Below are 25,723 nucleotides of genomic sequence, written 5' to 3' on the forward strand. Positions count from 1 at the left end.
CCTTCTGGACGTTTATCGATTACGTCAGGACATAACCTGCCGGTGCATTCGCGGGCCGTAGGAAACTAGAATATCAACTAGCTTAACCTGTATTTTAGTTTTAAAAGTTAAAACAAAAAGTACCAAGATAACATCGCAACAAATACGTTTTGCTTCACAGATGTATGTGTCAAGCAAATCCCTAATCATAAGGAAAATATTTAAAATAGCATATTCATTTGTTTCAAAAATACAAGTTTTGAAAAGCATTTAGATTCAAAATTATTTGCTTGTGTCTGTAACATTTAACAGCCAAAGAGCTCGGATTGATACCACTGTAGAGATAATATAATAAGTAAACCCCGTCTAATCTGAAAAGATAGACCTGCTACACTACACTTTCACCTTTAGCTACTATCGCCATGTGAAAAAAAATGCACCATGCCAGTCAAAAACAACCAATCAGGAGCCGGTAGGAGGGTCTTTGCGCTATACACCAATCTCGTGAATGCTCTGCTAAATGTGCTAATGTGTCATTGGATGCCATGCTAACTGGCATTAGCATTCACAACAGGCTCTACTTAGAGTAGGGGAGGAGCCACACACAGGCATACTGACATCGCTAAGACCCTCCCTGTGGTTCTGATTGTTTTTTTGTTTTGTTTTTTTAGTTACACTGGGAGGACTGGGAGAAAGCAGAGATAATTTTATTACAGGTTATCTGTCTCATACCATACTGTCATGTACTGCAGCTTTAAATGAAATTACACTGCAAAAGCACAAAATCTTACAAAGTTTTTTTTGTCTAGTTTTTAGTGCAAATATCTTCAGACACTTAAAATAAGACAAAGCAAACCCACAAATAACTTTTCAGCAAGTAGTAAGAGTTTGTTTTAAGTCAATAATTCCTTCACATTTCATTTAAACCAAAATTACTTGGTAAGATTTTTTTTTAACATTTTATATCTAATCGTATTATTTTTGTGTGTTATTAATGTTCTTTTTTTGATCATCTGAAATATTTCACAGTAAAAAACACATGAGAAACACGCTTTCTTAGCCAGATGGGGACCAGCAGAGGGAGGCAGCAGACTCCCTCCTGTTCAGACTGAACTTTCTGTCGCTCCTCCCTCAGAAAGGCTCGTCCTTCTCCTCGTTTGTTTGCTCAACAGCTTTTTCCCCCCCCCTCGCTGCAGACTCTCTGTGTCACACTTTGAGTTTTGGAGTTTGTCCGCTTCATTCTGCTGCTAAACAAACCTGTCTGCGTGTCGGAAATATTTCTCCGCCTCGAAGTCAAACCGGTTCACCCGTTTCAGAGGGAACTTTGTGGAGTAAAACCCCGACGAAGAGAAGGAATAAGAAATCAGGAGCTGAAAGGAGACAGAAAGAAAGGAAGAAAGAAAGAAAGCAGAGGAGCCAGGAGGAGGAAAAGAGGTCGAAGTAACTATGGACGTCCCTGGTATGCAGGTAAGTCTAAAGGTGGACGGAAGCGTTTCTTTTTTTGGCTCATTTTTACTAGTTAGAAGTTTGTTTTCTGGGTTTAAACGAGGAAAAAGAAGCAGCTTGGCAACAAGGAAGAAGGGATTGTGCAACCACAGGCCGTTTCCACTGTCATTACCTGAAGACAGAACCTGTATTCAAATAAACCTTCCAGCCTCCACACCCAGTACGATCAGAAAGCTTTCCATTCATACATGTCCTTTATACTTTGCCTCGGTTCTGTAAGTGACATCATTCACATTAGCTGACTGAGTTTCTCCATAGAGACTGTTTCGGTGATTATACTAATTTGGTTGCCCTCTTAAAGCTGTCTAATTTAACCCTGAGCCTCAACATTTCGTGTTGCAGTGACGTCTGCGTGCTTACTTCTTTGAATAAAACCAAATGTTGCCTTACATAGCTCATATTTTGGTTTTTAAACTCCCATCTTAAGGTTTAAATCTGTACTTTTATTCAGTGTATTCCATTTTAGCTGCATTTACACCAATTCACAACAAAAGTTTTGGCATTTTGCTGGACAGGGCAGATCCAATATAGACCAAATGACCTTGTTTCAGCTCACTTTGCTAAATTACAGTCAAATTCATATTAAAATATAAACAGTTTTGCATCCAGTCATGTTTCAGTATAGATACTCAATCTTAAAATGTTAATTTTTAAACAATTTGTCAAAGAAAACAAACAGGTTGCATTAGAATTTGCGTTGAGTCTGGTGTTCAAGCACAGGGGGACAGTGGAAAGAAACAATTCTGTTTAAATCATTGGACTTTGTAGAGTTGTAATTTCTCCAGAATAATCTCTACTAACATTATAATGCTAAAATCTCATTTGCTGTCTGTTTATTAAGTAATGCTGCTGCGCTGGATGACATTTATTGCTACTTCATTATGTCCAAATTGAGTTTAAAATATTACATAAAGGGTTTAATCTTTATCTTCAAATATATATTTAATGAATTATATTAGTTCTCTCATGATTATTTGGCAGAATATTGTTATTTTCTGTCGGTCTAATCTTTAAAAAGTCACAAGCTGGTCAGTTAGTCAGGCTGTCTGCTGGTGTAGCAACCATTTGGAAAGAAGTTTTTCCAAACAGCTGATTTTCTCTGGCATCCCCTTAAACAAACTTTGAACTGTAGGAATCAAGGGAACATTTTAGGTGCATCCATACCAGTTTCGTTCAGTCCGCTTTAACTGAACTCTAGTTCGTTTGTGTAGAAAGTCTGATTTGTTTGTGGAGGTGTGAATGCGTAATTGAAGTCTGATGTGGACCAAAAGAGTGAACTCTGGTCCAATAAAAACCTAGCTGTGGAGTGAGCTCTGGTGCTGTTTGAATGCAGTATAACCAGAGACCGCTCCAGAAGCAGGCAGCAGTCTAAAACGCAGAGCATTCTGGGTAAATACTACCAAAGCAGGCGGAAGAGGTGCGTTGGATAAATGACTCTTTATGAAAAACATAAAAGTAATCCTACAACCGCTAAAATTTGACGCTATTCAACTTTTGTTTACATTTTGTGAACAGGGAAGTTGCATTAATGTCTTCTTCAGAGGTTTTTGTGTTGTTTCCTGTAGTAGTTCTTGATGCAGCGCCCCCACAGGCGAGGAGGGGAACAGGTTTTTCAATTAGTGTGGTTCGTTTGTCACAGTGCAGCGTGAAACTGAACCGTAACATCTAAAAATGTAGCAAATGTTACAAGTTTGGTCCCAATCGAACCAAATCTACTGGACTATGAAAACACCTTTAGATGTTTTGAAATCATAACTTTTTAAAACTTTACTGGAAACTTTTCCAAAACAGATTTCATTTATAATATTATCATGTTGATCCTGAATGATTGTTAAAGCTCCTCAGTGAGCCTTGCTTGGTGCTCTTGGTTGGACCTTGCTTGTTTGGACTTTGCTTCCTCTCCGCCTGAATATTTTACGTCACACCAATCATTTTCTTATTGGAACCTGTAATCTGACCTTTAGTTATCCATTATCCTTGTGTTTATAGTTTCAACCCGTACTCGTGTTAAAGGGACTTCATGACAGCTTGGTATTTGTTGGTGACGTTTCCATGGTGACCATTTGGGATATTAATAGCTCAGCCTCTGAATCTACAGCATGATTTGGGTTAAAGATAAGACTCTGGGTGTGTCTGAGGTGAGGAAAGCCAGTTTGTGTCCATGTCTATCTCCTGCATTGTTATATGTTTTTATTGGACATTCTTGGGTTTTATTGTTCTCAGCGTCTTCGTACAGTGTACAGATGTAGGTCGCAAAATGTTTTCTAGGACATAAATCATAAATCAGTGGTGTCATAAGTACTACTCACGTTCTCAGATATTTGTATTAAAAATAAATACTAGTAAAAGTTAAAAAAAAGCACAAGTTTTGATACATACTCAAGTACAAAAAGTAGAAAGTAATTTTTAATTTCAAGAACACAAAATGACTTAAAATACTCTTGAAAATACTTTAATTTTTTTTCTTTTGCTCACAACATGCTCTGTGTTGGTATAGAGATAAAAAATACTGATATTATCTAGTTTTTCTTCAAACTAAATCTCAATCAGGATCATTTAAATTGCACAAAACACGTCACTAAATGTTCTTTGAGCCGACAAAGAACAATCAGTTGTCTTTATTTTTTTAAGGATTTTTATTTAAATAAGACTGCATAAATGTGTTGCATCTCTGAATGTGTTCCTCTGCTGTTTGCGATGTTACATGGATGTATCCATCCATGTTGTTTTTCCCACTGTGTTTTTCTTCTGTTTTGCTATGGTTGCATTTACCGCTACTATATCACACTTGTTGTGCGAGAAGTCCGTCATTATTTTTTTATTAACAAGCCACATCTTAAAATATAACGAGTAGAAAGTACAGATATTTCTCATAAGATGTAGAAAGTAAAAGTAAAAAGTCGTCAGAAAGGAAAAATACTCAAGTAAAGTTCAGATACCTGAAAAATCAGCTTTTAATTTTTATTTTTCAACTGTGCATGTGGGCGTTTCTGCCAGTAAGAAGGGATGGGAGTTATTTACGATCCTCCTGTTTGGCCGGCTTTCAGGTGTGTCTACCTGTGGGACCTGCTCGCGCTGCCTGCTCTGTTTGTTCCAGGTGGGTGGGTCGAATGTGCTGTCAACACACACCTGACACCCTGCAGCTGCTGCAGCGTCAACGCCTGCGCAGCAACTCGTTTACCTGCCAGGAAGAGCAGCCTTGCCTGCTGCAGGGTGTAATCAAGTGACATTTGCCTTTGTGTTTTCACTCAGATGTACAGGAAAGTGGTATTTGTTTTTGCCTTATTTCTTTATAAATGCAATAAGGATATTTGAAGTTATGTGAAGGACACTGAGGCCAACACCTACATGAGCAGAGAGTCTCTGCAATAAATATTTTATCTGAGCGATCGTTGACGTTCGGAAACATCGCTGTCAGGATGTAACTCGTCCTTATCGTAATAGCAATCACTTTTTATAGGGCGCATCTGGAGCTCGTTATGCATGAACAGGCTGCAGCAGGAGAATGGAAAAGATTACAAAATGTTAAATTATATGAACATGTATAGCTTAATAATGAAGGTCATGTATTTTACTTTTTCACACAATAGTAGAAAAATACTTCATGCTTTACTTTTTTCTGCAATCAAAATCAGTTTGTTGTGGCGTTGATGAGCTATATTCAACTATATTCTTTTACTTAAGAAAATTGAGATTTATTATTTTAGGGCTTAAACGATTAATCGGCTCAATGAGTACTAATTTAATCAATCAATCAAGTTTATTTGCAAAGCCCATTTTACAAAACAATTCAAAGTGCTTTACATTATAAAAACCCCAAAACAAAAAGTCTTGCGATTGAGAAACCAGTAACAAGCATTACATTTAGTAACTTAGTAATCGATTAATCGTTAACTGGAGCATAGAGCCTGGGTGTTTACTTGAAGAACAATACGTTCAGAGCAAATAATTAAACCAAAAATGAAGAAAATATAAACACATTTTGCTCTGCTATATTGCTATATTGAATATGTAATTTTTTGACCATCAATTAATCACATGATGAATTAAAACAAGCTCAATTTACATTTATGTCATTTATTGTTTTTCATTTTTCTCTCTTTCTACCAAAAACTGATAGACAAAAGTCTTAAGGTGCTTTGGTCTGAACTAACCCTCTTTTAGTTTTGTTTACAAAGACTTTGTAATTAATTTATTTTGGATATTTAAAATGTCTTCCAGTTCCTGTGTTAACTGTTCATTAGAATTTAAAGTTTATAGGTCTTAAATAATGTATTCTTGCATTATTATGCCATTGTTATGATTATATGACTTGAAAATGCTTTCAAAACAACAACAGTATTGTTTATCGCAATAACTTCTGGAACAATTTATCGGTCAGCAAAATTTGTTATTACTAAAGGTTACCCAATTATTCAGATAAAACAATACATTCTGCATATTTTCATTAAACCTTTTTATACAATATTAGAACTATATTAAAAGATACACATAAGCAATTCAGTTCCTTTTTGAAGAAATAAGAAAATGAACATTTCACTGCTTAAAATGCATTGATAATTTAGCAAGTTAGCAAATGGCCCTTTTTCCAGTCTCTACGCTCCAGATAATGATTACTAAATTATTTGGCAATAATTTCAATAATTGATTAATTGTGATTAACCCAACTAATCATTTCAGTCCTAAATGAGTTACAAAAATCCACCATAACAATAAGACAGTGAAAGACTGATCTCCAGCGTTTCCTGCTACTTTTACTCCAAGAAATCCTCAATTTCTCTGACTGGTTGCTGTAAAAACCAAAAATGTGTCCTGTGAGGTGGTTGATACCAAAGGGAGTGATCAGACAGCCTGAAGATCGAGTTGTTTGTTTATGTGGTTTATTGTGACATCATCATGAACAGGTTTCAAACTGTGGATTACAAATGAAGTGTTTCAGGTCTGGCAGGATCTACGGAAGCGCATTGCTATCACGCAGGAAAAAAAAAATTTCGAGCGCTATCACGTTATAACGTGATACGTATGTCGTTAAAACGTGATATGTATGTCGTTAAAACGTGATACGTATCTCGTTAAAACGTGATACGTATGTCGTTAAAACGTGATACGTATGTCGTTAAAACGTGATACGTATGTCGTTAAAACGTGATAGTTATCTCGTTAAAACGTGATACGTATGTCGTTAAAACGTGATACGTATGTCGTTAAAACGTGATAGTTATCTCGTTAAAACGTGATACGTATGTCGTTAAAACGTGATACGTATGTCGTTAAAACGTGATAGTTATCTCGTTAAAACGTGATACGTATCTCGTTAAAACGTGATAGTTATCTCGTTAAAACGTGATACGTATCTCGTTAAAACGTGATAGTTATCTCGTTAAAACGTGATATTTATCTTGTTAAAACGTGATAATTTTAGGTCCAGGAAGTGGCGGTATTATGCTAGGCTAGTGCAGTGGCTAACATGAATTGGTCAGGTTTCCTTTCATGTTTGGTCTACAACATGTAGAGATACGGATGCTGCTTTGCACTGTGGTTAAAACCATTAATAGCATGCGTACTCTGAGCAGGATCCTAAACAGAACGGGACTGCACCGAAGGAAACGTCAGTCCGGTCCTCTAGCTGTAGCGGCGTTCCTGACTGTCTGGATCGAAGCTCAAGTTGGCTTCCGATTGTAGCTTCTGATTTGGGAAATGGCTAAAGGGAGATTATAACGGAGGCTCAGACGTATTTGCTGAACAGTTTCTGTTCAGATTTGTTTTAACAGTACACTTGCTGAACAACGGCAACGGCTGTTCGTAACCAAGCAACCGAAATCAACAGAAGGCTTGATAGTGGCAAAAGACAAAACTAGATCCTGTTAAGCATTCTTCAAAATAAAAGACTTCCTCTCTCCAAAATAAATCATAAATCAGCAAAAGCTGAATGGCCTCCTTTAAGCGTCCTGAGAAACAATCACCTAATGATCGTGATTCATAAATCTCTACTCGGCTTGGCTCCAGCATCCTTAAACTTTCTTTTACATAGGTCTGTTAATTCCCCATTCTTTACGTTTTAACAATATTTTTCTTTTACATGTTCCACTTTTCTGAACTGAAAAAGGGAAGCAAGCTTTTAGTGTGATGGCTCCTACAGCCTGGAAACAGCTCCAGTCTGAAATAAAGATGTCAAAGCTGGTTTCACTGGACTTATTTCGAGCGATTCTTAAAAACAGACGAGATTCTATTAAACAGTGTCACTGTTTTTAAATTCTTTTCTACTGTTTTACACTTCTGCATATGCATTAATTAATTTTATTTTGTAACCAGGTTGCTGTGTGTTGCAGACTTCTACCCAGGTCCCTCTTGAAAATAAGATAAGATGTGTATCTCAACGGGGTTTACCTGATAAAATAAAATAAATAAAATAAAAAAATAAAATAATAATATTTGTCAAATATTGGTCAACAATTTTTAATATTTGTCGACAAACAAGGAGCAAAGAAGAGACACCTCTCCTTTACCATATAGGTGACTTAAAATAATGTTTTCTAATGGAGACAAAGAGGGTAGATAAAGATTATTGTGTTGCTTTGATAAAATAAAACTCTGAACTTGAAGATAGTTATAGAAATATTTTGTAGGAATATCATGTTTGTTTTTAATTTCTTCAAGTTACATAAATATCTTCCCTGAAAAAAGATCAGACACTTTAGTTATATTCTTAGCAGTTTAAATCCTGCTCTACATGGATGAACATTACATCGGATAGTTGTTGCATTTCTCCCAAATAATCAAGTGTTTTTTGCCAGATCATCATTGTATTTTTCAGAAATGGGTATTTTGTTTGCTTAATTAACATTTTCCTGCCTGATGAGTACATGTACAAGTCTATAGCAATAGAGATCCAGTGGGACACAATAGTAACCCATGCTGGGGGCTGTCTGGCAGTAAAGTAAAACATTGCTGCCCTGATCTGGGTTGAAATAACATAATAGGTTTGATAATTGTTAACACCCTCTGTCATATGGCTGATATAAGACAGACAGTTTCATTCTCGGGCGTTTACCATTTAAGTGAAGTTGGAAAAAGTTATATTTAGCTCCTTAAAGAAGAAGGGGAGTGAGGAAATTGAAACTGATTGGAAAACATATAAGAATTTTGGCAATATTGTAATTTTTATAATATTGATGTGACCAATTAAGGAGATGGGTAGCATCTTTAACTATTAAACTTTAAAGCTAACATACTTAGACACTTCTGATCTGGAATAGATTATTCATCTCTGATGCTACGTTGCATCACTATAAATCGGAATCTGAAAAGTTGTGGGCATTATTATCCCAGCTGATGGATCCTTGTAAGCCACACAAAAAGGCAGGTGCTCTAGGACAAAAAAGTGAAAGAAAACAGAAGGTTAAAATAATAACAAATATTGTAAATGTGATAGGAGTTTATTTCTAATGCATTCCAGATGCAAACATATTTTTAAATCTCTCATTGCTGAGGTTTCAATTCAGATAAAGATTTCACAAATCACAAACTAGGTTTGAAATATTCTGCCATTAGCGCAGATTAGAATAATCTACTCCAGATTTGAAGTGTCGATGTATGTTCGTTTTTAAAGCAGAACAAATTATTTCTTAACATTTATATGTTAAATATAATTTCCATGATTAGTTACTTATTTACAGTCATATGTCAAGTCATATGTTAAGTATAATTTACATGATTATTATTATTCACCGAATTTAACTTGATTGTACACAATTCCAAAAGGTGACGTGAAAAATAATTAAATTCAAAGCTTTCTGTATGATTTATTTTGGAGAGAGGAAGTCTTTTATTTTGAAGAATGCTTAACAGGATCTAGTTTTGTCTTTTGCCACTATCGAGCCTTCTGTTGATTTCGGTTGCTTGGTTACGAACAGCCGTAGTTCAGCAAGTGTACTGTTAAAACAAATCTGAACAGAAACTGTTCAGCAAATACGTCTGAGCCTCCGTTATAATCTCCCTTTAGCCATTTCCCGAATCAGAAGCTACAATCGGAAGCCAACTTGAGCTTCGATCCAGACAGTCAGGAACGCCGCTACAGCTAGAGGACCGGACTGACGTTTCCTTCGGTGCAGTCCCGTTCTGTTTAGGATCCTGCTCAGAGTACGCATGCTATTAATGGTTTTAACCACAGTGCAAAGCAGCATCCGTATCTCTACATGTTGTAGACCAAACATGAAGGGAAACCTGACCAATTCATATTAGTCACTGCACTAGCCTAGCATAATACCGCCACTTCCTGGACCTAAAATTATCATGTTTTAACAAGATAAATATCACGTTTTAACGAGATAACTATCACGTTTTAACGAGATACGTATCACGTTTTAACGAGATAACTATCACGTTTTAACGACATACGTATCACGTTTTAACGACATACGTATCACGTTTTAACGAGATAACTATCACGTTTTAACGACATACGTATCACGTTTTAACGACATACGTATCACGTTTTAACGAGATACGTATCACGTTTTAACGACATACGTATCACGTTTTAACGACATACGTATCACGTTTTAACGACATACGTATCACGTTTTAACGACATACGTATCACGTTTTAACGACATACGTATCACGTTTTAACGACATACGTATCACGTTTTAACGACATACGTATCACGTTTTAACGAGATACGTATCACGTTTTAACGACATACGTATCACGTTTTAACGACATACGTATCACGTTTTAACGACATACGTATCACGTTTTAACGAGATACGTATCACGTTTTAACGACATACGTATCACGTTTTAACGAGATACTATCACGTTTTAACGACATACGTATCACGTTATAACGTGATAGCGCTCGAAATTTTTTTTTTCCTGCGTGATAGCAATGCGCTTCCGTAAGGATCAGTGTCTTCTCTGGAACAGATTAAATTCTTTGCTTGTTGTTTGTGGTTTGCAGTTTTTAAACTTGTTGCCTGCCATATCGCAGCCAGAACAATTGGAAACGGAGTGTAATCTAAAACACATACATAAAGGATAGTTATTCTCATTTAATGGGAGAATGATGTTTTGCATTTAGGAATATAACCAAAGGTTTTTCAGTTATTGATTAATCTATTATTCTGATGATTAATCGATTAATCAGATTTTAAAAATTGGCATATTCTGCAGTTTTTTCCTTTAAACCTCTTTTATAAAATATTAAAAATGATGCAAACAAGCAACCAAATAATTCAAATCATTTTTTAAATAAAAAGTAAATAAACATTTCACTTCCTGAAATGCAATTAGACTCTTTAGGTTTACACTTTATCCTTTGTAGCAAAGGATGAATCTGCAGTTAACAAATCCTTCTAACATCCATTTGGAAATATTTGTTTGATTCATTTTTGGATTCATTGGTTAATAATTGGATAGATAAAGGTGATTAATGGTAGATTTATTTTACATAGTTTGAACCTAGGACTATACTTGAGGAGTTCTTGGTAGAAAATATTTACAGACAAAATACAAATGTATATATTTTTTAACAGTTTTGATATAATTACTTCTTTGACTGCGTTGTCGTTTCAGAAACTGGCCTTTTATTTGAGTCTGTATACTCCAGTTAACGATTATTTGATTGCTAATTAGTTGACAATTATTTCAACTGTTGATTAATCACGATTAATCGTTTCAGCCCTATTAATAGCAGCTTTTTGCACTGGTGTTTTGAACCGCTGCTTAGTAGTAGGAAGCAACATGTTTAAAAACAGATTATTTATAGACCAGGTCAGATGGCAGAGCCCTGCTGAGGCATCAGGGAACTCTGATGTTTATTTGCCATAATCGACGCTGTTCCCCGTGTTTCTCTTCCCTTTTTCCAAGAAACATTACATAATGCCGAGAAATTAGCTTGATGTCGTTTTATAAAGGGTGACATTATTGCACAAGTTTTCCATCTGACTTCATTACTTCTAATGCATTTATGGTTTGTTATCAATAGCTTTATTGTTGGACTGTAACATTTGCTGCCTTCAGTCACACATCGTTTCTCCTTTGCCCTTCAGATGCTGTGACTGAATTTTTCTCTCTGAAACTCAAACATTTACATAAAGCTGAAGTTAAAATGACTTGTTAATGCTGACTCTTTTGAGAAGAAAATGTGTTAATTTCATCCTGAATAGAACGGTTTTCAGCCATTACCTAGTCCTGGAAGATGTAATTCGCCTGCAGATCAAGGCGAATTACATGTCACTGCTTCCTGTCGCTGTGAAAAAGCAAACACAAAATACCGTCTTCACGCTTCAGCGCTTTTTCTCTGACGCTTGTCTAGTCAAACCCTCAGGTCGAGTGAAAAAGTGCTGCTTCGGTCTGCTGGAAGTGAAACTACCGCAGAGCTGCAGGTTGTGCAGGACGCTAACAGGAAGCATTACTGTTAGCTGTTAGCCGTTAGCTGCAGGCGGTGAAACCTTGATGATTCAGCTGATTTCATGCAGAGTGGTGATCTGATTGTGTTACTGATTGATGAAATGCTGGCAGGAAACCCAGTGATTTGACTCTTTGGGGTAATTTTATTGATGTCACTGGAGTGGTTAGTGGAGTTTCCTGTTTTTAGTTTCTTTTTTGTCATCTCTTGGGTGTTGCCTCATGCTAGCATGAGATCCTGACTGCATGTTTACATCAAAATTTCCCGGCATTTTCATTAGAAATATGCATTTCTAATTGATTTTATATAAAAAGAAAACAAAAATGTGGCAAATATTGCACTGTTATTCACTTTATAGTTGTTTTTTATAAACATTGTGCTTCAGAAGGCTGATGCTAAAATCAAAAACTCCCTTATTGGTCCCAAAGAGAAAGTAAATGTTGCTGCAACTAATATTAATTGAAGAAATGGTGAAAGATCTGTAGCAGTCTATTTTACATCAAATTTGAAGAAGCCTCTGTCTCATGAAGACGATGTCCATAATTTTCTAGATTTTTATGTGAAATCATTCTTTGCATCTTCATCTATATGATTTATCATATGAATCAGGGTCACAATAAGGAACATGGTAAGTGTTGCTGTTCAGTTCCCAGAGAATGGTTTGTTTAAAAAACTGAAGGTCAGGACAGATTTTTGTAAAGAAAATGTACTTCGGTTAGAGGGATTCACATGTGGAATAACTGACTGTGTCTTTAAACTTAAAATGCATGAAAATCACAAATACAACAAGGTTTGATTATGATTGTTTGTGGTGTTTTTTTTGTTTGTTTTGTTTATAAAAGCTGTGATGAGACGTCTGACTTGCACCACAGATCTAAATTAGTCCTGCAGAACATAGATATTTTCAGTCATTACAGGATCATTGTGTGCAACACTGCAGTTACAAATGACTACAGACTCAACATTTGGTAGAAAACCCTTTTAACTGTCATGCATTCACACTTTGTATACAAATCATGTGCTTAGCCAGATGTGTGATGTCTGACTGACCTTAATGCCTCAGTTTGAGCTGAAGCTCAGCATCAGAATTAACGCTCAGTTTATTTATGGTAGCCAAACTTTAAGCTAAACAAGACTGCAAAGGATGTGTTTTCATAATCATTTTTAACTTTGCGTCTACGTCACTCACCTGTGTGTTCAGTTATTACATTAACAGCCAGTCGCACCATCTGACCCGTTTGTCTCATCCATTCCTGCTTCCTCTGTGAATTAGTGTCTGTCACACTTAATGTTGTTAAAGTCGGTCTCCAACTTTGTGCTTGGACAAAAACAACAGATTGTATTAGAGACAGGAAATTTCATGCAGCTTGTTTCGGTATCTTTGAGAACATCTCCAATTAACATCGGAAAATATTTAAATAGATACTCCTAAATGCACACAATCACCTTTCTTGTGTTTTGTGGAGAAACATCACAAACTTCACAAGTTGATTCGGTTTCATCGATTTGCCTTTTTCTTGTTTATGAAGATTTAACTTTTGGGAACTCCTAGATTTTTGTTTTCACCAATGGTCTCCTTGGATTTCTGTAGTTCAGAGCGACGTCAGCCATCTTGTTTTACAAGCACGATTCACAGCTTGTGTTTACTTGGACTTTGAATTCAGATCTACTTTCTGGAGGAATTATTGGAATGAAAGCCATTTTGTGAAAATATTTGTTATTTTAAATTTCTTTATAAAACAAAATAAGCAGAAAATTAAAATCTGAATTTAAATATAGTAAATTTTACTTTTAAGCCATTTCATCAACCCAATAAGGTCTTCATTTAGCCCGAATATTCAGCATTTATCATAATATCTTTCCAATATCTGTTGCAATATTTATTTTACTTTGTGTCTTTCAATATTAAGTTTTTATGAGGAAATATCTCTGGTCTTACCTGGTGTTTTTGTGCTTATTTTACACAATTGACTCACAGCCAGCAGGAGTTCTCTGAAAACATCCTGAACAAACTATAAGATTTATTAAAATATTGAAAAAGCAAACTAACTGTTCTGTGACTGACTTTTTTTAGCCAGTAATTTATGCAAAAAGGGGTCTTATCATGCAACATTTTCATTTGAGTCTCCACTGCTTCTAAAAACAACCCAAACAATTAAAAATAAAAACCACCCAGATGTATTTTGGCAATAAGTTAATACTTTTAGATTTCAGGAAAATGAGCCGTTCCAAAAACCGTCCAAATAACGTTACAAATCAGCAGGCGCAGCACCTCTCCTAGCAAACCCCAACAAAGCCCAGACGGTTACCTAGCAACCCTAGTAGAGCTCTGCCCGTTACCTAGCAACCCAACGGAGCTCTGCCTGCCTGGGGATTTTAAAACGGCTCATTGGGAAAGGAGCTCAAGTAGGCAGACCTGGACATGTTTTGTGTAGACCACAAACCTATCCTGACCTATTTAATTGTATTTTTATTGATTTTTCAGAAACGTATTGAAATGGTACGTAGGCCTGTCACGATAATGAACTTTGCTGGACCATACTATAAGTCAGGGGTGGCCAAGTCCAGTCCTCGAGAGCTACCATCCTGCAACTTTCAGATGCATCCCTGCTTCAACACACCTGAATCAAATGAATGGCTCGTTATCAGGCCTTTGTAGAGCTGATCCCGGTCTGTTGGAGTAAGGATACTTCTAAAACTTGCAGGATGGTAGCTCTCGAGGACTGGACTTGGCCACCCCTGCTATAAGTTATTGCGATAAATGACAATATTGTTGTTTTGAGACCATTTTCAGGTAATGTGATGGCAATAAAGGCATTATTATGCAACAACGTATTCTCAAAGATTAATAAACTTTAAATTCTACTGAACCAGAAGACATTTTAGATATCCAAAATTAATAAACAAAACAGAAACAACAGATAAAATGAAATATAAAGGCTCTAGAAACAAAACTCTTTCAAAAAAACAATTACCTGAGAGCAAAGAACGAGACAGAAGACTTTTGTCATCCAGCTTTTGGTATACAGAGAGAAAAATGATAAATCATTCAAATGGAAATGATCAAGCGCATCTTAATCTATCATGCGAATAATTGATTTATTGACTACTGTGACAGACATATGTGTATTTGTTTTCTAAATGTTTTATTTGGGATTAATCTGTTTGTCGGAGGTTTGATCGGCAGCGGAGAGGAAAACCAGCCTGTAGAGAACATGAAGCAGTCGATTTGCTCTCTCTTGACTCTCCAGGATTTGGACTTGATGTTCCGACCCCACTTGATAAAGAAAACACGACATCCTGTGTAGCGCCAGCAGGGGATCAGCTCTTTGGTTTCTTCCGGGTTTTCCCGCGCTCTTCCCCAGAACCCGATATTCCCAACCCGGCCCGATTCTGAGCCATTCAGTTTGGCTCCAGGACCTGATCAAAACCCAGGGAGTGTTCTTCTCTCCTGCACTCTCCTCTACTAATCATCACACACATAATCATAGGCTCCGCCAAGCCCAAACTCTAAAGGGAGCAGAGTTTTCTGACTTCCTGGGTGAGAAATTATCAGCAGCTGCCGGCAAGTTTTGATTATGGTGGGTGAGTCAGTTTTTCTGTGGGCTGTATCAGACGCTGGGGAACCATTTTTAGACGCGGCTCTTCGGTTCACCCAGTTTAAAGTAGAACCACATGACGGCACAAGTAGCTGCTGTGTTGGACGGAGGAGCAGCAGCTCCACCGGGAGTCCATCCTGGATCCAAACGGTTGGTTCTGTCCTTACAGCGACATGTGAGATCTGGACATAAAGCAGAACAATAAATAATAAATCACTTGTTCATGGCTGAGTTGAATAGTTTTGTTTGTTTACTGTATGTTTTTAAAAACACACATAAAAGTTTCTTTCTCAAGAGTTTTATGGTGTTTTCACACCTGATTGTTCAGTAAAATCGGTTCGATTGGGGGACAAAATTGCAACTTTTGTTTTATTTTTTATTTTTTACATTTGCACCAAATAAACCAAACTTTTTGAAGAAGCTGTTCCCTTCCTCACCTTTGGTGGCGCTGCAAAAAAAAGCAGAAGAAGCAACTTCCTTCTTCACAAAATGTAAAAGCTGGATCTTAGAAGTTGTAGTATTTCTTTTATGTTTACGGTAAAAGAAAACGAGTCATTTTTCTCTCTCTAGTTGAAGACCCACGTTTGTTTTGGGTATGCACAGCATTTACCCAGAATGCTGTGCGGTGCAGTTGACTTCCTGCTTTTGGAGCGGTCTTTGGTCTGCTTGGCGTTCACATTTACGTTCAAACCACCAGAGTTCACCTTAAATGAACTGAGACCTCAGTATGAGGTTGGATTATTCATTCATGGCTCCCACAAACAAACCAAACGTTTTAGAAATGGAGTTTGATTAAAGCGGCCTAAACAGGGCTGGTGTGAATGCCTTCCAAAAGTGTTTTCATTTGCGGTAGGAGTCTTATACCTTACCTGAGGTTTCAGGAATGTACACGGCACACTTTACCTCAGGATGACATGCTTACCTGTTGTAATGTGTCACTTGGAGGGTTTGGAACTGAGACGAAGAAAACTGAGAAGGAGTTTTACCAGTCAGCCAGCCGTCTATTATCGTTCATATTGTCTGGTCTGACTTCTGCTTTTCAGTCTGAATTAGTAAACTGTCTGGTTGTCTCCAAAAATGTGAGCCAAGACGTCTGGTACGTGTTCAACATGCAACATGTGGTGCTTAAAATTAAATGGTGACATTTTTTTGAATTTGCATGAACCAGAACTACAATTTTCTTTTGTAAATGTTGTAATTTCACACATTTAGAGTAAAAACTTACACTTTTTTGCTGATTAATATAAAAGCTTACTTTCATTGACTTTGGACCAACAAGCAAATAAAAGCCATGACTAAAACGTACAGCCTTGGCGTCTTGCATCCAAACTGCCACCAAGCAGATATTTCTGTGCAACATTTAGCTCAGTGTTTTGAATAATTTACTGACAAATTCCTCTTTGAATGAATAAAACCTTTTGTTTTGGGAAGTTCGTCATGCAGGATGACTCGGCACATCGTGTCATGACGTGAGGCCGAAGCGACAGGAAGCGTTAAAGGCCAGGGAGGTTTTCACATGATGCCGCTCCGCAAAGGTCATTTTTTGAGCGCTCTGTTTGGGTTTCCTCTTTTAGCAGCTGTGACCTCTGACCCCCGACGCACACAAAGCTTTTTGTGCAGATATTTGAACGCTGGTGAAAACGTGGGTCTTTCTCGCTCGGTTACTCTGCGGTGCAAACGGTTTCCCCAGGAGCTTCGTATTTGATGGGCCGGGCTGAGTTCACTGACCTCTGAAACCGACTTTCAGCTGTAAAACTGCTTCTTCACTTCTTCTGTTGTCATACCTGGACAAACAGCTTTGTTTGACACTGATGTTTAAATAAGTAAAGTAGCTTTGAGGATTATTAGAACCTTGTCAAACAAGAATGGCATCATCCAAACCAGCAGAGAGCCAAAATCCTCAGTTTTAAAGTACCCAATGTCCAAAAAACCCCACAAAAATATTCAATAATTTATTGAAATAAAGTACTTTTTTCTAGAAAAGTTATCTGAAAATCATTATAGAGCTTCAAACTGCAACAAAACAGTGTTTTTTCCCTGTTTGTCATCTTCTTTTTAGTCTGTTTAGTAAGTAAAAAACATAATTAGTCAAACACTAGATGTGCTAATGATTCACATATTTGTGCTGGATATTTTCAGCACAGCCCTTTTGGTTTGCAATGAAAAGTTACCGAACGAACAAAGTGTTGCTTCAGACTTGTGCACCAAAGGCGGCACCACAAAGTGCAGTTAACTTTAAAAACAAAACAAAAAAACGCATAAATTAAATTTCCATCTACCACTAAAGGCTTTAAAGGAACATGGACTGAATTAAAGCGTCATGTCAGCGATTTTCAACAAGGATGAGATAGTTGGTTCTTAATTACTTAAGTAAAAAAAAATCCAGCTGCTTGTCGCATTCAGCCAGGCTCTGATTTGATGGCAGGCTGGGAGTCGGTCCAGTAACAGGGGCTTTCCCAGCAGTTGCCCTTCACTGGTGCATTCAGGGGCAACTGGTAACCGAGTCTGCAGTCACTCCTGTATTAACTTTTTTTTTTTAATTTATTTCTTCTGACAAAATCTAATTATTGTCGTATTTTATTATTCTTTGTTCACTGCTAAAAAAGGTCAAACAAAGACAAACATTTGTTCCTTTAAAACTGATGTATGTCCCAAACTGTCGTCTTTATGCACCTTCGTGCCCTATAAAGTACAAATACTTTGTTACAACTGACATTTTCCATCAATTTAAGAGCTTAGCAGTAGAAACCCCTGCAAAATTAAAAAGTATCCAACAAGAAAGGGTGTAAATATCTTTCTATTACTGGCAAACTGCACTTCAGACGCCCCTGATTTAAGTCGCTAAATTGTCTTTCAGGTTTCTTCCAACTATCTACAACTTGATGTGTTTATTTTGAATTCAATATAATTTTGGTTCCTTCAAACTGATGGAAAGCAGAGTTGGCATTTGAAATATTATAAACTAATTTTGAAATAAACATCAAAGCCCAAAAACTGGCAGTTTGGTTTGGATTGTTTCTTTTGCTGTTCGAACTTGTTTTTTCTAATTTTGGTTTTATAAGAGCACATAATAAATCACTAGATATGAAAATACGATTCAGTCACGCTGCTTTATGCAACAGGTGTAATAAAGCAGCCATATGCTGGTGTTGGTGCAAACTGTTGTGCAACAGGGATGCGTCAATGATTGACTCATGCAACTTTTAATAAGCCTGATTAATTATTTATTAATTAATAGAGTTGAATTTTCTCTTGGCCACAAAGAAGTCGAGGCGCCACCAGAGAATCACTAGTCAAACATTTCAGTTTCTGCGCACAGTAAAAATAATCCGACAGTCGTCTGCAGTCAGAACCGTCATATCGCATTTTATCCGACTTTTACGTCATTGACGTGAGACGTGCATCATAATTCTGCACCAGAAGAAGCCAGACTAGATGTAAACAATGCTGGAGAAAAATCATAATTATGAAATTATGATCTGTTCCACTGATCACAGTCCCACCACTCTTAGCACCGACTAGCATCTGAACGGATTTCTTTACAGAAGTTGCAGTTACCAAAACTCTTGCTATTACTGTCTTTTTGTTAAGATTTGTAACAATATTTTCGGGTCTCATTGCTGAAAAAAACTGTAGAATTGATCCCTAGACGTCATCACGTGTCATAACTCCGATTGGATTAAATTAGTACCTCAAACGACCATGAAAAACAAAAATCACATTTTAGCAAAAGATTTGAATTAAGCATCAAGTCCTGCCTTGGCTGTTTTAGTTTCATTAAGCATTCATAAGATTCCTTAGCATTAGTCAGTGAACTACATCCTGTTGAAGCCTGTAGAAGAAGCCGAGCCGTTTGAAGCCAAGTGGTGAATTCAGGTTGAGGTAGCATGGCTCTAATTGCTGATACTTTCTGCATGCGACCAGCAATACCTGGCGTTCCTTTGACATGGTGCCTGGACTTCTGCCAAATAGTTCAGATCCAACATATCAGCTCAGAGGATCTTTTTCCTGATGACATCAGTACTGACAACCTGTGTGTCTAATAGGTGAGCTATTATGCTTCCTTCAACAGGTTGGGGTTGGTCTATAGGCGATTTGAAACGTGTTCAATATTTTTTCTTTTGCACAAAATTAATCTTAGATGATGAGATTAGTTCTGAATATTTAGCGCTCCTTTCAGAATGAGCTGTTTTAGGGCCTCTTGTCTCTTTAAATCCAAATAAGCTGCTGCTTGCCACGGCCCCCAACTCAACTTTACACTCGCACGTGAGAATTATGCAGTTATACAACTGTACATCTTTGAAAAGCAAAAGTGGAACCTCCTGCACAACCAACAAAAATGCAGAAAGTGGTTTCTGGATGGTAAGTCAACAAGAAAATTCTTGTCATTTCCAGCAGCCATTGTACTGCGGTAAAAACCAGCTAACCAAACATGCTGGAGTTCAGCTTGGGTTGCTAGGTTACGGGCTGAATGCAGCTGGGGAAATGGCTCATTTTCCAAACACAAAAAAGACATTGATTTATTGCCAAGAAACGACTAGGTGTTTGTTTGGTTTAGTGTTGTTTTCTGAAGTATTCAAAAAGTCTGAATTTTGCATAAGTGTTCCCCCTTAAAACGTCTGGATGGAGTTTTGCTGGAAATTTCCCTGCTGATGTACTAAGACCAAGTCACATTTTTATAAAATAACATATTAATGGTTCAGCCCTCTATACTTTCAATACCACCCACTAAGTCCCTGTAAGACTGAAACATTTGTAGCTGCTCAGACTCACTTCAATACTCTCAATAAAACAGACCATGAAGGAGAACAACAGATGTTCACCAGTGTTTAATGGTCCTCGTTGGATCAGTACCAGTAAACCAACTACCTGCCAATTTACAGTAAACTCTGTTTGAGTAACGCCGTTAAAACACATCTGAGAGACGTGTGTTTGCTGAAAAGTGAGCTATGGTTTTTAATCTGGCACTTAAATGACTGACATCTGTTGTTGTTGTTGATGCTGAATGTCTGAGTGATGAAATGTTGTTAAGATTCCCAGACTGCGACTCTGACCAGACCTGCTGTGAAACATTAACTGGACCTGAGGAAGATGGTGTGCTTTAAAGGTCCTGCAGGACTCCACAGAAACTTTGCTCCAAAACAACAGAGTCAATGACTGACAACTTCCTGGTCCTGTCAAAGTGTTGCTCTGGTGCTGCAGTGATGTTGAAAGGTCAACATGTTACCTCCATTTAAAAATCACTTCCTGTGGCTGCGCAGTTTCCTGGTTTTCTGTTTCTCGTTTTTGTTCAGTTTACATTATAAACACCTTTTATTTACTACAGCCAAGCAGCTCCGAAAAGGAAAATAAAAGTGAAAATGAACTGATTCTCTTTGTTTTGAGGACCTTCAGTTTAGTTCTTCGATTAGTTAATTGTTGATTCAGTCTCAGCCAAACAAATCAATATGAAAAAACAGGCCAAGCTTCTGTTTGGGAATATATTTTAGGATAGATTCTACTGGATTACTGCAGCTTTGCAGTATTTAGTAGGTTTTATGCTACAACCAAATCCACACAGTCTCTTGCATATCTGTCTGTATTTAAACCAGAGGCTGTCAGATTTTTAAGCATTAATTGCTGCTTATTATCTCATGAATGGTATCTGATCAGCTGGTTTCAGTACTTTGTTATGGCCTGGAGTGAGTTATGAAACAACCAGCCGGTCATGTCGTTTCTCAACGACTTCGACACAAATACCCAAAGATGGACTCTGTTTGATTTGTGTTTGGATGTAATCATGGGGTTTTAGTGAAGCTAAGTGCAGCATGTTTACAGGAAAACACTGGCTGTAATTACTGTAACGGTTCATTACGGTTGCTTTATTTTACTGTGCAGCTTTTATTTTTAGGAGAACGACAGATTTTCACCAGGACATCAGAATAATGACAATCAACTGGTTTCCATCACAATTTTTAAGTACAAAACAGGATGGATGGATGAACTGAGTAAAGATGGATGGATGAACTGAGTAAAAATGGATGGATGAACTGAGTAAAAATGGATGGATGAACTGAGTAAAAATGGATGGATGGATGGATGAACTGAGTAAAAATGGATGGATGGATGGATGGATGGATGAACTGAGTAAAGATGGATGGATGAACTGAGTAAAAATGGATGGATGGATGGATGAACTGAGTAAAAATGGATGGATGGATGGATGAACTGAGTAAAAATGGATGGATGGATGGATGAACTGAGTAAAAATGGATGGATGAACTGAGTAAAAATGGATGGATGGATGGATGGATGGATGAACTGAGTAAAAATGGATGGATGAACTGAGTAAAAATGGATGGATGGATGAATGGATGAACAGAGTAAAAATGGATGGATGGATGGATGGATGAACTGAGTAAAAATGGATGGATGGATGGATGGATGAACTGAGTAAAAATGGATGGATGAACTGAGTAAAAATGGATGGATGGATGGATGAACTGAGTAAAGATGGATGGACAAATTGAAGGATGGATGGATGGATGAATGGATAAACAGAGTAAAGATGGATGGATGGCTGGATGGATGAATGGATGAACAGAGTAAAGATGGATGGATGAATGGATGAACAGAGTAAAGATGGATGGATGAATGGATGAACAGAGGAAAGATGGATGGATGAATGGATGAACAGAGGAAAGATGGATGGATGAATGGATGAACAGAGTAAAGATGGATGGATGGATGGATGGATGAACAGAGTAAAGATGGATGGATGGATGAACAGAGTAAAGATGGATGGATGGATGGATGGATGGATGGATGGATGGATGGATGGATGAACAGAGTAAAGATGGATGGATGGATGGATGGATGAACAGAGTAAAGATGGATGGATGGATGGATGGATGGATGGATGGATGAACAGAGTAAAGATGGATGGATGGATGGATGGATGAACAGAGTAAAGATGGATGGATGGATGGATGAACAGAGTAAAGATGGATGGATGGATGGATGGATGGATGGATGGACAGAGTAAAGATGGATGGATGGATGGATGGACAGAGTAAAGATGGATGGATGGATGGATGGATGAACAGAGTAAAGATGGATGGATGGACGGACAGACGGATCAAACATCTCGTTGGTTTGTGAAGAACCGGCTCTCTGGGTTTTGTCGTCTGCCCTTCAGAACCATTTTTGTCAGTTTGCACAGAATCTACAACAATAAATTATTTCCATTTTGTTCATCTCCCCTAAAACATCCAGAACCGCAGCGAATCTCATTCTGCCACACCAGCTGTGAGCGTCGTCCGCAGTAAACTTGCTGAATCGTCGTGAGCTAGCGCTTTATTTGAATCTGATTGCTGTGAGCGTTTTATTGTTCGGTCGTGGATCTGGCGTCTTTAATTTGGACCCGTCACTCCGGGCTGAAAGTACCAGCAGACAGTAGCCTCTGTATTTGCTCTCAGGGTGTGGCAGCGCTGTGGCTGCTGCACGGCGCTTTTTATAGCACCAGGCGGAAACTCATGCAGCATCACAGGAATATCATACGCTTCTGTGAGGCTGTTTATTTAATATTCTGCCACCAGTTCTAGACGTCTGGGGGTAAAATGTGAGTTTGTTTCTTTTTCTGGAGCCGCATTAGTGGCTTTTAAAATAAGAAAAAATCCAAATTTTACAAGATATTTTAATTCCCTCAGACTTCAGGAAGCCCTAAAGCTGTTACTGAGGAGACAGACGAATTACAGCAAAGACGTTAAAATACACCAAATGATAAAATAAAAAATGTTTTATAAGACACTGGACCTCTGTTTGAATCTTGGGCTTGCCACAATAATCAATAAATCAATTAAGACGTGCTCAATAATTTCACTTGCCTGATTTATTGTTTTTCTCTTTATACCAAAAACTGGATGACAAAACTCTTCAGGTTTAGTGTTTTGATCTTTTTTTGAACGATAGTTTAGAAACAACATAATTCATTTTATTTATTTTATCTATTTAAAATGTTAAGTGTTAAATGTTATAATTTAAAGTTGATGTTCTTGCATTATTATCCCTTTATTACCATTATATTACCTGAAAATGGTCTCAAAACAATATTATCGCCTATCGCAATGACTTCTGTTTGTCATTGACAAGTTGCACATTAAAGTAAATTCTACTGGTTAATTATAACTTATATGAGGGACAAGCGACAGAACCAAAACCTCTCCATCGGGCCGTGTGTAAAGATTTTCTAAGAGGAGAAAGGCTGATCTCTGAGCTTTGACCTAAATCCAGAGGAGCTTTTTGCTGATTCTGATGTGTGGATAAACCAAGAGCTCTGCTGGCAGAAGCCTGGAGGAAACTTCCACCACAGCTGCAGAATGCACCGTTCCAGACGCAGATAGCACCGAGCGAATCTGCAGACTAAACGAATCCTCAACACTGAAGAGCTTCACTGAGCTCAGAGTTGGATTTCCAGAGGTTTTTGTTCTTCTCAGGTTGATTTTGATCTGCAGGTTTGCTTTTGATAGACAGCGGCTTTAAAAAAAGACAGCCTTTTTATTTTATTTTTGAGTGTAGGAAAAATAAGGCTTAATTACAGTTGAATCTTGAAGTTTACGCACATAAATAAGAAAATACTTTTTCTTTCCTCACTGTCTGAAGTTAAATCAGGCTAAACTTATTTTGTGTTAGGTTGGTTAGGATGATCAAAATTATTTCTGTTTGTTAAATTCCAGACTAGTCAGAGAAATAATGTCAAATGTACATTTTAATATTTTAATTCAATTATATTTTGCTTCAGTTTGCATCAAGGATCAGTTCAGATAATAAACGAAAACATTCACATTTACTTCAGTTCAACTCAGTCTCTCCACCTTAACTCTGCCAGCAGTAATAACACTGTTCCTTCTGTTTAGTAGTACAACACCGGTGTTTATTTTGAGATAAACTGTTGGGTGTAATGATTAGTTCAGTGGGCACGTTCACACTTGAGGTGTTTAGACTATTTAAAACCAACTCTGACTTGTTTCCCGTTTTTAGTTTGTTTTGAAGTAAACACAGCAGTCAGACTAAAACAACCGTTTGGATTAGATTCGGTGTGAATGAGATCCGACAGCAGTCGAACACTGTAAAAAAATATCCATACATTTAACAGTGATAAACAGTAAAATTAAATGGGAACATCTGATTTAAAACTGTTGATTTGATGTGAAGTTGCAGAAAATAAACCAGTTGGTGAAAACAGTAATTTGTACATTCATTTTATAGGTTGTTTTCATGTTCATTTTAAGAAAAACTTTATTTTTTTTAAGTTAAAAAATGTTGTTTTACATTAAAACACTGACTCCAGCACCATTTTTAACCATAAAATTACCAAAATCATCTAACCATGAAAAAAAGAAATGTTTCATCTGTATTTGACGGCATTTTTTGGACATAAGGAATTTCCGTTGCTAAGGCCGTTGCTAGGTGTGCGTTGCATTGAGTGTAAACTGACAAGCTAATAAACAAAGTCGGTGCATCTTTTTCTTAAAGTGTAAATCTCTGAGCAAATTTCAAGCCAAGGATAATCATGTTTTGCGTATTCTCTGCTAGAACGGCACATGGTGTCTTCTTCCTGTATTTACGTCTTATAGCTCCGCCCCAAACGCATCCGACCAATGAACAGACTGAATGTTTTTGTGACTGCCTTTGGTTCACTTGCAAGTTTTTTCTCTGTGTGAAAGGAAACTGAAGCATCGGAAAACGTTTCCTCATGAAATGATTTGGATCAATGTAAACAAACGCTGGTTGTTAAAAGGCCCTTAGAAACCGTTCAGGGTCTCATATGTGGAAGATAAAGTGCAACACTTTGACGAAAACCCCTGCAGCTGTTGTTTGGGAAATGAGTATTATTCCTTAGAGATAATTGGTGTGTGTTTGTGCGTGCGTGCGTGTGTGTGTGTGGTCAGACAGCTGTGTGTTCAGTTCCTGTTATCTTTAACTGTCACACTTGTTTCCTTCTGTGTTTTTATGGGCTGGAAAAACACGCATGATGAAACTAGTTGAAGGTTATGAGAAAAACATTTGGCTTGTTGTTGTTTATGCTGCAGAAATGACATTTTGAAATTAGCTTATTACTTCATAGCTTAAAAAATTATTAAAATATACATTTTGGATTTTTAAGATGTATTTTTGCAACCAAATATGAAAAGTTTTAATAGTTGGGGTGAAATTTTAATAGTAAAATATATGCTTTCCCTCCTTTTT

General features: G+C 37.2%; 1 protein-coding gene across 1 annotated transcript in view; it reads left to right on the plus strand.

Annotated features, from left to right (window-relative positions):
* The first annotated feature begins 1,140 nt into the window (after positions 1–1,140).
* Positions 1,141–25,723, plus strand: part of stk26 (serine/threonine protein kinase 26) — a 37,780-nt gene continuing 13,197 nt past the window's right edge. Inside the window, exon 1 of the mRNA XM_088016192.1 lies at positions 1,141–1,446. Coding sequence (XP_087872318.1) covers positions 1,426–1,446 — 21 coding nt within the window. The 5' untranslated portion in view covers positions 1,141–1,425. The remainder of the gene's footprint in view (positions 1,447–25,723) is intronic.

Source organism: Poecilia mexicana, unplaced genomic scaffold, assembly GCF_051168715.1.
Source record: "Poecilia mexicana isolate PSO_F unplaced genomic scaffold, ASM5116871v1 scaffold_18, whole genome shotgun sequence".
In the NCBI taxonomy this organism is placed as follows: Eukaryota; Metazoa; Chordata; class Actinopteri; order Cyprinodontiformes; family Poeciliidae; genus Poecilia; species Poecilia mexicana.